This window comes from Equus przewalskii, chromosome 1, assembly GCF_037783145.1.
Source record: "Equus przewalskii isolate Varuska chromosome 1, EquPr2, whole genome shotgun sequence".
NCBI lineage: Eukaryota > Metazoa > Chordata > Mammalia > Perissodactyla > Equidae > Equus > Equus przewalskii.
The window spans coordinates 107,992,669-108,007,218 of record NC_091831.1 but is presented as its reverse complement, the minus strand read 5'-3'; the positions used below and the strand labels follow the sequence as shown (position 1 = coordinate 108,007,218).

Genomic DNA, 14,550 nt, shown 5'->3' with positions numbered 1-14,550 from the left:
ATCCTGGAGATTATGCTAAAGTTCCACCTGTGCAGGGCAGTATATGGAGGTACGCTGGAGGCTGCTGGGCAGACCCCACCGTGTGGATGGATGTCCCTGTGCAGGAACGTTTGAGTGGTGTCCAGTTTTTTGCTGTTACAGATAGTGCGGCAGTGAGTGGCCTCCTGCATATGCCTTTTCCTATTTTTGCCAGTTTTTGTATTCATTCTGCTTTTTCTGGGAAGTAATTCTCCCGAGCACAAGCATCTGTCTAGGACCTATCTTGGGCAGATCTGTGTACCCTTTTGAGCTTGGCTTTGACCTTCCTCCCGTTGACTCCCTGTTATCACCTCTCTTCTTCTCTACAGCTAGTGACTTTATCTTGCTCCTTGGGTGTCTAAAGTGCCACACTTTGGAACTCTCAAAGCCTTTCCTTCACTGACCACCCAGCCTGTCCTGCAGACTCAGGCACGGCCTCTCCCTGGTGACTGTCCCATGGGTCTGGTTTTTCACACAAAGCCATCTCTTTTATATCAGCCTTACAGGGTCACCTTTAACAGTGGCTCCTAGGAGGCACAGCTCATGGCAGTATTGGGGTGTCCAGCTCTGGGACAGGCTGGTGCAGTAGGGGAGGCATTTGGGGCAGGCAGAGCCATTCCAGGGCCCCGGGACCACGCCCCAGGGCTCTGGGTGGAAGTTCTGACCTGAGGTCCAGGGTCACGACTCTGACGTCCCTGCCTGCCTCTTCCTCCCATTCTAGACCTGCCTTCCCAGGGCTGGCTCCTACACTGATTTGGGCAGCTTGCCTGGCATGTAGCCTCAGCACTCCTCTGCCTGTTCCCGGCTTCTCCTTCTCTTCACGTCCCATCAGGGCCGTGGCCCCTCCTGCCAATTGAGGACAAGTTCCCCTCTGCACCTTGGAACCTCACCCAGTCTGAGGTCTTTTCTCCTATATCTTCCACTCTTTCCTCCGCTGGCTTCTGAGCTTGTCTGTCCTGTCCTGTATCTGTCCACAGCCGTCACTCATCCTTCCTCTTCTTCTTAATCGGAATTTGGGAAGGGTGCCCTCATTCTCCACACCTCCCCCACACTCCTCAACCCACTCGCTGGCTCCTGGCCAGGTCTCCTCCAAAATAGCTCTCCAAGGTCACTGCTGGCTTCCTTGTCACTGTGCCCAGTAAGCATGAGGGCTCCTTTGTCCTCCCGCCAGCGTGGGCACAGCTGGGTGCGCCTCCCTTTCTGAGGCCTTCCTGTTGCTGGCCTCCCTCCGCCCTCTGTGTCTGCCCTTCTTCACCCCTTTTGCTGGTTGACTTTCCACTGCCTGGGCATAGTGTGTCAGAGCTCGGCAGAGCCGGGTCCTGGGCCCTCTCTCCAGCTGGCCCCTCACCCTTGACAGTTCTCCCATGTCTGCGGCTTCACTTGGCACAACACACAGTTCGCAAGGACTCCTGGGCTTCTTTCGGAAGACTCCCCGGTTACTGCAGCTGAACTTGCCTAGAATGCCTACCCCCATGCCGAGTCCTCTCCCAGGGTCCCTTCCTCAGTGAACAGCAGCTTTGTCCATCCAGTCCTGCAGCCCACTTTCCAGCCCTCCTTGTCCTCCCCTTGTATTCCACTGCACCTTCCAGTCCTGTTGATCGAACCTCCAGAATGAATCTAGTCTGTCGCTGTCTCTCCATCCCCGTTGTCACCCTGGTCCACACCGTCATCATTGTTCTCTTGCCAGGACAGCTGCGGTGGCCTCCCAGCAGCTCTCCCTTCTTCCTCTCTGCTGTTTGCCTCTCTGCAGCCAGAGTTCCTTTCTAAAGGCAGAGTGGTCAGGCACTTCCCTGACTGATGTCCTGTAGTGATGGTCCTTGGTGTGACCTCTGGGTCCTCACATCTGGCTGGTACTTTCTCTGCAGCATTGACTTGTTCCAATTGCTGGCCCACCCCCCCCCCCCCCCCATACATAGGCAGTTTGCCACATATGAACTCTTCTAAGGTGCTATATTCCCTGCCACCCCTGGCCCTTTGTACCTGCTCTTGCCTCAGCCAGGAAAGCTCTCTCTTCCTTTCCCTTTATGGCTTGTTGCTACCTTTTCATCCTTCAAACCTCAGTTCAAAGGGCAGCCACTCTCAAATTCCTCCTTGGGGCAGGCTCCCCTGTTGCTTCTTCCTCAGTACTATGTCCTTCCTTCATGTCATTTACCACGGGCCATCCTGATGCATTTATCTTGTGACTGTGGGACTGACGTCAGCCTGCAAGCTCCATGTTTTCTGTCATAGCACAGCTCCTTACGTGGGAGCTCAAAAATGCTTAGTACCTGAACTGGTGATGGCGATCTTGGGCATAGTCATTTGAGCCCATGTGGACTGTCCTTATTTGTAAAAATAGAACACTGAGGTCTGCTTTGGGGGGGTTGTTGAGGACCAGGTAGAACTACACCCTTGTTCTAGAGAGGTCTGGTTTCTCTGGGGGGCTGCACTCCACTGCCTTCCATCCACATTGTGCTCCAGCTCCACCCAGCTGCCCCTCCAAGATCCCAGGGAGAAGCAGGCACAGGTTACTGAGGCCACCTGGGGTCAGGCCTCTAGTTGGAAGCCTCTGTCCACAGCCACCTTCAGGACAATTTCCCCCACAGTGGCAGGGACGAGGCCTCCATGGCGTGCCTCTGGGACCTTCCACCCCTTCTCTGTTCAGAGAGCTCGGCGGGGTCTCGGGCTCTACAACGGGCATTTCAGATGGGGGCTTCCAGCCTCCAGCAGGGAAGAACCTGGAGCGCCTTATTCTTCCTGTCCAAGCTGTGCTGACACATCCCACATATGCTTGTGTGAGCGTAGTATATGTCGTAAAAGGAAAATAAAAAGGAGAAATCGCTCTCTGGGGAGACGGCATCTCCTTTAAACCTCTGTCTTTATTCTTTTGTTGTTCTGTCTCCCTCTGGTGGTCTCAGCTTAGGGTTAGTTCAAGAGTTGAGCCGAATAAGAACAGTTTATACTCGAACAGGTAGGACCAGCTGCTTTAGTGCTGGAATGGAGCTGTTTGATTTTTGGTTCTGCATTTTGTGCTTGGAGTAAAGAGCTGTGTCTGTGAAACTGAACCCACCCCCCCCCCCCCCATTGGCCACTCTTCTCTGCTTCTTCCTTCCCTAGGATGTGTGCAAGTGGGAGTAGGTCTGACTGGCAGGCAGGATGCTGGAGGCACTGGGGCAGGTATTATTTCCTATTTAAAAAAGAGCAAGGCAGGAATGACAAGAACCCCCTGGCCGAGGCTGGCGTCTGTTGGAGTTGTAATGAAGACCTGGATCCTTCATTGGCCTCTTTCCGGGGAGCTGGTGTCCATGCATGTGGGTTGTGGACCTCACTGCCTGGGATGGGGCGCCCTTCACACATAGGAGTCTGTGTCCTCAGATGGACACCAGATCTGGTGGGGCTCCCTGTGGGGGAGATGGGGCCAGCCTTTAATAAATCTCCTCAGGGACATGGATTGAAACAGGATCGTGGACCTCAGAAGGGTCTGGTCACTGACCAAGGTCAGCTTGAGGAACTGGCAAAGGGAGAGTTCAAAGACAGCGGCCTGCAGTGGAAGGCGAGGAGTCCATTCAGAAGGGAAGACCTCTCCCCCACCCCAGGAACAGGGCCCCATATGCACCCCCCACCTCACAGATGGGATGTGAGGACATTTGCCATGGACCAGGCCCTGGGCACTGGCTGAAGATGTGGGGTGCTGGTTACCCCAGGACTACTGGGACCCCTGGACTTTCCTGCAGAACAAAGTGACGCCATCTGCTGGTCAGTTACTGTCACTGTACGGAGGGTGAGTTACTTAGGGCACCCTGTGAGGTGACCCTCCTCAATTGAGGATTCTCAGAAGCACACTCACTGGAGAGAACGAGGCCTGAGGGGAGGATGGTGTGAGATGAACACGGACTTCTTTAGTCAGAGGCCCCGAGGGGCGGGGTGCAGGAGCCACCCTGTGATTGACGCCGCCCATTCTCTTTGTTGGGGGTGGCCTCTGCCTCCCCATAGCTGGTGACAGGCCCTGGTGCACCCACAGTATATGCTGTTGATGGAGGGAAGGGAGGGGTTCCTGCACCGTGTGTCCCCCAACCCCTGCAGCCATGCCCAGCTGGGAGAAGGTTTGTCATCTCTAGGGCAAGAGCCTGAGAGGGAAGGAGCAGCCTGATTTGACCCTGGCATGGAGCCCTGCAGGGGTCAGTGGGGCTTTGTGAAGAGTCAGCCCCTGGCTGAGAAGACGTGTGCTGGCCTGTGTCTCTCAGAGGGCTTTGCTCCTGAGATGGCAGTGGAGGGGGTTTTGTCTGCTGGAGATCAGGTGTTCCCAAACTGGCTGCTTGTCAGTGTGACCTGGCCCGTGTGTGAAGTCAGGATTCCTGGACCCCACTCTGGGTTCATTGAAGTGGACTCTCTGGGGTGGGGTCGGGGACTCTGCAGGCCCCTCACACTCTGCACAAGATTCTGGGCACAACTGGGGCTGCTTCAGCTCTCTCTCTCCCCCCCTCCCTCCCTCCTCAGATGGCTTCAGCTTCAGGTGTTTTAAATGACCTGCCACCTCCCACTGCCCTGTTGGGTATGTTCAAACCACTTTTTACCTGCAGCCAGAGGTTCCAGATGTTGTTGATGATGGAGCCCGCCATCTGGGATATGGCCAACTTTGGGTCTGGTCCCTGATCAGTCACTTAATATCAGCGTAACCATAGCGTCCCTCTGCCCTGCCAGCCTCAGTGCCCTCCCATGCAGCCTGCCCACGAGGCCGAGTGAGCACATGAACTGCCCGTGGGCACTGCATCTGTCCTTGCTGCTGGCTCCCTCACCTGGTGCCCAGGCCCTGCCTTATCCATGGGCTGTGACTTGTCTTCTGAGCTAGATGCAAATACAAACTAAGAATTCATCGATGAATGTCTTGCATTTTATATGCTTTTAGCATTTATAAACCCCTTACTAGCAATCTTATCTTTGCAAAAATCCAGTGGAGATAGAAATCAGGAATTTTCCCCCCATTTTGCTGGTGAGAAAATTGAAGCAAAAGAAAAAAAAAATTGGGTCACTCTCCCAAGGGCAGAAAGCCTTGGGGAGCAGGGCTGGTAGAAGAGCTCAGACTCAGCCTGGGTCTCCAATCCCCGGGTCAGCCCCCCATGACCCCAGAGAGGTGTCCCTGCCTCCCTTCAGATGTCTGGCACCTGAGAGGGTTTCGCTTTACCTGAACACCCCACAAAACACCGTCCTTGACAGGTGTGGTGTCCCTTACTGTTGTGTGCGTCTCCGTTCACCTGTTTGCTATGAGAGCAGCCTTTCCTGTCATCAGTCTAGATGGTGTCACAGTCACCTTGCCCCATGTTTGCTTCCTGCCCCAGTTCTCATCCTCTGAAAAGACCTTGCCTCTGAGTTTGCTTTGTTCACAGGACTCGAGGTGTCCTGAGAGAGAGCATCTCCTTGCCTTGTTCCCCTTACTGTCCCAGCCCCCAGGACACAGCCTGGCCCCCAGTGTTGACCAGTGGGAGGTGGGGGGGTGCCTTCCTTCTGCTGCAGAATTGGGGAGAGGGCGAGGACCATTGCCCAGCCCACTCAGTGCTCCCTTCGGTATTAAGATACACACGACTATAACATGATTTGGTGCACCGTCCTCTGGGCCTGGCCTGCCCCTGCCACGCCGTGTCCTGGGTCCAGGTGAGTGGGTTCCTGCATTGGGGGCTGGCGAGTCACAGGCTCAGAAGCAGGGCCTCTCTCCTCTTCTTGTCTAAGGAGGTTCTCTGAGAGGCCTTAGCACAGCAGTGGGCCCCCTCACAAGCCAGTCACAGAGCCGGGCCGCCTTCTAGCAGCTGGGGTGCCAGACCACCCACTGCCCTGGTTACCTCCCTCTCTCAGGTCTCAGCACTGTCTTCAGAACTGATCTCTCTGTCTACTCTGGTTTGGGCTTATGGTAATATGGGTGCTTTGCAACTTTCATAATTTAAAGTAGCTGCCCATGGAAATCATTACTTCTGCTCTGTCCCCAGAAAGGGTCACATTGTATCCATAGGCCTGGCTCCCTGTCAGGAGCACAGGCCCAGTTATAAGGTGTATGACCCTGCAGGACCAGAGACACAACTGCTGCCCTTACGTTAGATGCTGTGCCAACATGCACATGTGTGCGTGTATGTGTGTGTGCTTGTGCACACATGTTTGTGTGCATGTCAGGGGGTGCTCACCGACCTGTGATGGACCTTTGGTGAGATGAGCAGGACTGGGAGGGCTTCCTGAGAGTCCTGTGGGACTAAGGTCCTGCTACCCAGGTTATTCTCTCCCACCAGAGCCAGCTCCAACTTGGAGGCCAGAGTGGGTGGCCAAGGAGGAATGTGGCTAAGACAGGGGTGGATGAGAAGGCACCGTCCCACAACAGAGAGGACAGCAGCTTGCACTGACATTTGGGGAAGATGACAGTAACAATAGGATGAGAAACCCGTGATCTGAACACTTCACCAGGGGTCCTTGTGCTTTCCTTGGGTTGCCTTTTTAAACCCTGAAAGGGTGAGCTTGCAAACCTGACCGAAGTTAGGGTGCCCCCAGGCCCTCTAGCTGGCCCTGGCTCCTGCCCCCACCCCCGCCTTCACACCCCCCTCATCCCCTCACCCAAGGCTGCAGAGTGCTTTGACCACCACACCCGCTGCTGCTCTCCAGGCAGGCCTCCGCCATGTCCAGGATGTCGGCAGTGTGGGTGGAGCTTTCCCAGAGACCTAGACGTGGTGGGAGGCCACACTGAGGGCAGCTCTCTCCCTCTAGGCCCAGGGGCAACATGGTCGCTGAAGGAAAGGGGCCCCACTTTCCCATGTCTGCCCCATGAGACCTAAGACTCTAGAAGGGACCCCCCAAACTTGGTTCTGTAGCGTGAGATACTTCTTTCTTCCAGACACGATGACACAGGTGGGGCTGGATGAGGGCTCTGGGACTTCAGATGTGTGAAGTCCTTGCCACTCAACTGTGGGAGTCACCAGAGTGTCCATCTGTGGGGAAGGGCCAGGGGGCCCCAGCGGCATCAGTGGCTTCTGCAGACAGGGATGGGGGGCTTGGAGGCTGTGGGGTGGGGACTTGGGCTTGGTTCCCTGAGGGTCTGGTAGAGGCTTCCACGAGTCTTATCAAAGATCACTGGAGCAAGCCACCTGAGCGCACAAGAGAAGGGGGTTCATCCTCTGGGGGCTGCGGGCAAGGCTGTCAGGGTCAGTGGGGAGAAAGGGAGGGGGCCCCCAGTGCAGTGGCACCATGATGGGAGGAACATCCCTGGAGCCGAGCCACCAGGTGGGGAGCTGACCTGGGCGTGCCTAAGTTGGGACCTGCCAGGGCCCATTATTACTAAGATAAGCTTTCTTTTAAACTTCAGAATACTCCACCTTGTTCTAAAGCACTTTATGAAATCGTGTGACTTTTTATAGTGTGCCGGTACGAAGGAAACTACATGCTTTTCTGTGTCTGCAGTTTCCCAGTGTAGGTGATGTGTGAGCCGGGTACAATTTTCGGGCTGACAGTTTTAGACTGCTGGACACACGCTGTCACCAGTTTGGGAGGTTTAATTTAAAGTCCACAGAGCTGAGGTTTGTGCAAGTGAACACATAACGTACAAGATCCCATCCCTCCCAGCATCTCAGCTGCATGTGTCACTCTCTCCCTTGGTTGAAGGGGAGCTAAAGTTTCAGAGAGTAGTGTGGAAGACTTGCCTGAGTCCAGTGTCAGCCTGCTCTCAGGGAGGCTGCATGTTCACTTCTCAGGGTGACGGCTGCTCACCACGGCTGCTCACTGAGCCCAGGATGCCTGAGCAGCCTGGGGTGGGGACGCAGGCAGGAGACGGACCCCCAGTCTTTGGGGGTCTGCTGAGGCTGGGACGACAGAGGCCAGTAAAACTTGCTCCACTCCCTACAGACGTGTACCTCCCAAGGGGAATGTGGGTTTTGAGGCTCAGAGACTTCTGCCTCCATCCTGAGAACAGTGGAAGGCTCTGAGAGGTTTAGAGGAGGGGAGAAAAAATGATCAGATTTCTGGTCCGGAAGGACCCTCCTGTGGCGGCATGGAGAATAGTCTGTGGATACTAGAGTCATGTCTTCGTCTGGGCTGCTGTAACAAAGCCCCACAGACCGGGTGGCTTATAGACAATAGGTGTTGATTTCTCACAGTTCTTGAGGCTGGAAGTCCGAGTCAGGCTGCCTGCGTGGTCGGGTGCTGGTGAGCTCCCTCTTCCGGTTGCAGATAGTCTTCTCTCTGTGTCCTCAACACAGCACAGAGAGGGCATGGTTGCTCTCTGGCGCCCCTTTTATAAGGGCACTAATCCCCTTTGTCAGGCCTCCACCCTCACGACTTAATCGCCTCCCAAAGCCCCACCTCCTAATACTTCACAATTGGTGGTAGGATTTCAACATGGGAATGTTAGGGCTACAAACATTCAGTTCATTGCAATCCACAGGGGCTAGCTGAATGCTTGTCTTCCAGGGTGAAGTGGGGAGGGGGAGCCTGAGAGCCTGGGCCAACGTCCCCGAGAAGGAGGGGTCTGGCTGGGGGGTCAGCAGTGAGGGGGAAGAAGACTGTGAAGTGAAGAAGAAAGTGGAGGGAGCCTGAGAGGAAGCCTGAGTGATGGTCTCCCAGGTGGACAGACCCTGGACTTGGGGCGAAATCCTCTCCGCCACACGATTCTGTGTATGAAGTTTTCCCAGCGCACAGCCATGCTCGCTCAGTTGCATATTCTCTGTGCCTGCTTTTGTGCTACACATGTGGAGGAGACTGGTTACACAGAGACTGCAGAGCCTAAGATATTTTCCATCTGGCCCCTTACAGAAAAAGTTGGCTGGCCTCTATCTGAGCTGCCTGTTCAGTACAGGAGTCACCAGCCACCTGTGGCTATTTGTATTTAAATAAATTGATTGCATAAAATTTAAAAATTCTGTTCCTCAGTTGTACTAGCTGTAGTTCAAGTGCTCAAAAGCCACCGTGGCTAGTGGTTCCTGTATTGGACAGTGCAAAGCTAGAGCATTCCAAACTGTGGCAGAAAGTTCTGTTGGCATCACTGGTCTAGAGGCAGCAGGTGGAACAAGGACCATGTTACCCAGCCTGGACCTGAGATGTATTGGATGGGGGGAGCCAAGCAGGCAGGCAAGAGCCCTGCAGCACAGAAGCAGAGGAGAAGGCCAGAGAAGAACTGGAGGGTAATGGGCAGTTTCCCGTTGTCATCTTTATTTCCAGAGGGTCTGGGGTGTAGCCATGTATGTTGGGTGTTGGTACAGCCATGTTTTGGAAAGGGCGTCTTCGTCTTCTGGGATTGCAGCACGTGGCTGTCACCTTGGAGGCTGAGGTGCCTCGAATGACAGCTGCCTGGGATCCCAGAATTGTCCTGACACTTCTGGGGGTTGATTTCATGCAGTTACTTCCATGGAGCACTGTGGAGTAATGTGGGAAGTAGACCGGCCTCACCCCGCTGGCTGCAGACGAGTGGGAGATGGTTTGGCCCTTCTCCTTGGTCCCTGTTCTTGCTGCCATGTTCCTTGTGCAAGGAGAGGCACGCAGGCCCTTTGTCCTCAAGGAAGACTCTAACTGTGCCCCCTGTAGTTCCAGGGCCCTGTGAACCGGAAGACCTCATCGATGGAATCATCTTTGCTGCCAACTACCTGGGGTCCACCCAGCTGCTCTCAGAACGGAACCCTTCCAAAAACATCAGAATGATGCAGGCACAGGAGGCCGTCAGCCGGGTCAAGGTAGGCTGGGCTCAGGGGCACCCTGGGTCACTTTGGGGTGCATTGGAGTGGGGGAGGCAGCCTGGCACTTGCAGTCTGTGTCTACTCTGACCCCCAGCCCTCGGCATGGAGAGCAGGAATGCCAAGGCACCCGGCGAGGCTGAGGGAGGTTTTGGCCTTGCGTGGCAGAGGCCTGGGCTCAGCCCAGAGGGGCTCAGCCAGCTCCTTAGTCAGGGCCACCTGGAAACACAACTTTTTAAAGATGATCCTTCTTAGCATGCCAGTCATGAAACATGTTTGTATGGAACCCCGAATCCCAGTTCGACAGTATCTGTAGCTTTAGCACCATTCAGAGCTCTTGCAGAAAGGGAGAAAAAGAAATCATAGGTTTTATTTGAATTCATGACCTCAAGGAAGGCTCTGGCATACTTGCAGCTCTAGGTGCACGTTGGATCGCCTGGTTTTGAACTGTGCGTGCAGCCAGGCGAGAGCATGAGGCCAAGTCAGCAAAGCTCACGACGTCGGGAGGGAGGGCCGCCGTGGCCTGAGGAGGTGCCCCTCTGGGCAGTACCAGGGCTGCGGGTCCTGCCAGCCCCCTCCCTGTCCTCACTGTCCACTGACCTCTTTTAACAGAGGAGAGGGACACCAAGTGGGAGCCCACCGTGTTGGTCAGGAGAAGTGAAGCCACCAAGAGCAGCACACAGCCCTGCCTGCCCGCCGCCTTTGCCGCCCTGGACCCAGTCCCGCTCCTCTGCCCTAGAGCCTGGCGCTCTTCTTCCGGCCGGTTGCATGTCACTCGTCCTCAGTGGCACCCTCATACCCGAGTGGTGGTCGCTAATTTCCAGGGCTCAAGGGACGAGTGTGGGCTTCTCCTGATCAGTGTATGTGTTCACTGAGGTGGTGGCCTCCCACCTGCCACTGGGCACAAATTCTGAGCCCTGGGATGTTGACCACGAGACGGGAATAACATTGCCGCACCTTCCTTCTCTTTGCGCCCATCTGCTTTTCTTTTCTCTTACATGCTGCTCAGAGGATGCAGAAGGCTGCTAAAATCAAGAAAAAAGCGGTGTGTAGGACTGTGGGTTTGCTTGTGTTTCTGTGGCTTATCCTGTGCAGTGGAAGAAGTGGGGCGGGGGTTCCATTAGGAACACAAATAATGTGGCAAATGGTTTTTTCTCTTCCCTTGGTAGGTAAATACTAGACTTTTGAATGAAACCACAGACACTTTTTTTTTTTAACCACCCACTTACAGAAGAATTTAATCGTTGCCTTTTTTTATCTTTCTTTTCGGAGTCTCCGTGTGCTAGGGCGTGCTTAATGCTGTGGTGTTACTGTTTTATGTGGATGTTTGTAAAGGTGGCATTTGATATGACCATGTGATGCATTTAGTGCCCAGGCCACCTGCACAGAATTCATTAAATTGTTCTGATATTTAAAGACTTGTTAACTTTAATTTATTAAATCTGGTTGATGAGAAGTTCGTTTTGCCCAGGAGATGCTTTCTCTATTGCAAAGAGTTTCTGGAGCGCGGACCTTTAACAACTGGGTTGACCTTCAGTCATTTCTTTGTAAACCTGGTCATTTAGTAAATGCTGGGATTTTTTTTAACTAGCCTCCCAGTACGGGAAATATTAAATGCTCGGTGTCAGAGGGCACCAACTTGGCACTGGCTTAGTGCTTAAACAGCAAAAGATTTAGTCCTCCATCCCTGCCTGGAACAGTATTTTCTCGCGATGTGGCCAGAGGACCGTGTCTGGGGACTCCCTCCCCCTCCAGTGAGACTGCTGTCCTGGGACATTCACTCTTTGCTCAGTGGCATCTCCTTTGATTCCCTCAGCTGCAGGGGAGGAAGGAACTCATGCGTCTCCCTCTGCCCAGGCCAGCTTTCCACTGGGTGCACGGAACGGGCCTGGCTTTGCAGACCTGCGGTTGGGGTGTGCTTCCCCCACAGAAGAGGGGCCTCCTGCCCACGGCAGCCCAGTGCACCCCAGGGGTGCCGGGCAGTTGGAGCAGGGTAGTCATTGTGGACAGCAGCTGGCTCCTTGGGTTTGCAGTCCAAAGAGCCCACCGGGTCGGGCACAGGCAGACCCAGCTCAGAACTGCCTCAGCGGCCAGCTGAGGCCAGCTGATGACATCCACGAAGGGCTGTTCTTTTCACGCAGGGAGATGCTCAGGATCATTGCCAAGGGGCCCTTTCCTAGTCTGCCACAGTTGGCGAGGGAAATGATGACGGGAAGGTGCACCATGAGCCTGGGGCCCAGGAGTGGGCGGCATCCCCAGCAGACAGCCACTCCCACTCATAGAATTTCTGGTGACTGCAGGGTCAGGGCCCCCCATCCACAGATGTGCCCACCCTGTTGTCTGAGGTCCCTCTTAGGCTCCATGCTGTTGATACCCGCCCTCTTCCTTCCAGCAGGAAATATGATGGGGTGAGCTTTTCCCTTTCATTTTAGTTTATTGATCAGGTTTTGCCTCATCCATTTACCCCCAGCTTGAGCCCGCTTGGCTCCACATGTCCCTCTTCTCCATCAAATGTGTCATAGCACTCAAGTTCCCTCCAAAATTGTCACTGAAACCAAGGGCCACCTGCACTTTTTCTGTTTTACTTCTGGCCCAGGCTACTTTTTAGCGGAGGGTTTTGAGCAACAATCCTGGAATATAACCTTTAAAAGCGTGTAGAAGATAACCTAATGTTTAAAAACAGGGAAAAAGGAATTCCTCCACAGTCCTGTAGCCTATTTTCAACTGCATTATTTTGAACTCTCTTTTCTTTATAATCAGTTCAAAACAGTGTCACCCTGGTCCAAAAAGACCTTTTCTCTTGGGAACTGAGTAAAAATACAAATTTATCATTATAATACAGGGCCACTGTGCACATCAGAATTCTTGAGGAATTGTCAGCAGGGAGATTTTTGATTTCAGATTTTCTAGTGAGGAATTAAATCCCAGTTTCTGCTCTTTTGAAGTGGAAGATAAACCACTGTGGGCTCCTGAGAGACCACCAAGAAATATTTACTTCAGTGGGCAAACGGAAGAACGTGTATTTCATTGCCACTGTGCAGTAGTAATTAGGCTTCCCACAGATGCAAAAACCCATGAAAGGCTGTCTTGGTTTGGGGCCGACCCTGAGTAGTTCACTCAGCTTCTAGAACATTCCAGGTACACATAACTAATGGCCATACGATTTGCGTACTCTAGGAGATGACAAAACAGGGGCAAGTGTGATGGCTTCTGCCAGCGTCTCCTATGTCACTGTGAGGGCAGTGCTCGGTGTAGTGGGGATCTTGCTTCCATGAGGGTTTTGTGAGACCAGAACCAAGGCTGCTGAGGTGGTAACATGACTGTGACTTTTTAAATCAGGAGAAAATGTTGACATTCTAAGCCAATTTATTTGAAAATTTCTTCCCCGTTTCCTGGGGATACTTGGAATCCCAAATCCAAGCACTGTAGCCCAAGTCCACAGACCCTGTGCCTCTGCGGAATCTGGTAAGGGTGGGCAGCAGGCCCGCTTAGTGGGGAGCAGAGGGGCTGCAGTTTGGATGCTGTGACAAACGACCCCAGGCATCCGGCCCCCCTCTGTGCTCAGACTTCCAGAAACGTCTCCTCCCTCCTTCTCTCTTCCCTGTGCAAACTGCCTTTAGAACTCATTTAGCTACAGATTCGCTCAAAGGCGGCATGTGCTTAGATTTCCGATGGCTGCTCCACGCGGGAGTAGCATTTCCCTCTAGGGGCGCTCAGGGTTATTAGCAAAATTGTCAGGCCTTTGTTCAAGTTCGGCTTTATTTGTTTGTAACAGTATCCACTGTCCTTTCTTAGAATTCTGAAGGGGATGCCCAGACTCTGACCGAAGTGGATCTCTTCATCTCCACTCAGAGGATCAAGGTGTTAAATGCGGACACACAGGTAAGCATTTAAAGATGGTTATTTAAAATCATGTAAATGAACTCCTCCCTTCCAATCGCAGGGGCCTTAGAGGAACAAGGTCTAGCTGCAGAACTTTCCCTCTGGGGCGGGGTGAAACTGTTGTTCCGAGGACAGTTACTCTGGTCCCTGGGCCCTGAGTGGGTTGTGGTTGTGGGATCCAGAGTGAGCTGGGGGCTGGGGAGCGTCAGGCCGGGAGGGTGTGCTGCTGCGCCTGCCATTAGAAACAAAATGAGGGGCCGGGAGGGGAGTTGGAAGTTTGTGTGCTCAGCAGTCAGGATTCTAGAATGGCCTGCCTGAAACCTCCACATGCCAGGCCTGGGGAGTCCAGCTGGAGGGTGGAAATCCCTTGGTGCCCCTCAGCCCTCGGCCCCCGGCATGGTGGCACTCCAGTGGGGAGGTGTCTTAAGATTCTCTCCCTGTGAACCGCGTGCCGCCAGCGGCTCATGGCTGACGGCGATTCTGCTCGTCTTCTCTGTGTGAGTCGTTGCATGAGGCTGCTGGTGGTGGGGGAGCCGGGAAACTGAGAGCTGAGGAGTAAGTGGCCATGTAAGATGTCAAGGACTGTGAGCTGAGATGGAGAGAGGGCGGAGCCGGGGTGGGGGTTAGATGGAGGGGCTGGGGCAGCCCTAGCTGTGCTCTCCACCTGAGCTTTGCCGTGAGAGGAGCTGGCCGCAGAATGAGACGAGGAAGGGGCCCCACTGACCCTGGGGACCAAGCTCGTTTCTGGGCCCAGAGGCCGGTAACGGCCCCTTGCTTCTTTGCCTTTGGCAAGTAATCTGTGTGGTGACCCTCCAGATGTGTGGGTTCCCTGTTCCCCAACACCGTTTCGCCTGATGGTGTTGGCATCTAGAGACGATCTTGCCTGAATTGCTTACAACGTTGGAAATGCAGGATGGTGATTTTCTAATTGTGTCACGCTTTCTACTTTTATTGTCTGGTGTTGTTTTGTGAAGAGAGC

At 54.0% G+C, this 14,550-nt stretch overlaps 1 protein-coding gene across 21 annotated transcripts in view; it reads left to right on the top strand.

Moving 5' to 3' along the window:
- The window catches only part of APBA2 (amyloid beta precursor protein binding family A member 2), a 226,028-nt gene that overhangs the window by 188,962 nt on the left and 22,516 nt on the right, over window positions 1-14,550 (top strand). For 14 of the 21 annotated variants that reach the window (XR_011525819.1, XM_070571727.1, XM_070571751.1 and 11 more), the window contains 3 exons: window positions 9,544-9,689; window positions 10,699-10,734; window positions 13,485-13,571. Coding sequence is in view for 20 of the 21 variants with exons in the window: in XM_070571727.1 (XP_070427828.1) it covers window positions 9,544-9,689; window positions 10,699-10,734; window positions 13,485-13,571 (269 nt within the window). In the remaining variant the exon portion in view is untranslated. The remainder of the gene's footprint in view (window positions 1-9,543; window positions 9,690-10,698; window positions 10,735-13,484; window positions 13,572-14,550) is intronic. The other 7 variants (XM_070571772.1, XM_070571791.1, XM_070571784.1 and 4 more) reach the window with 1 other exon arrangement.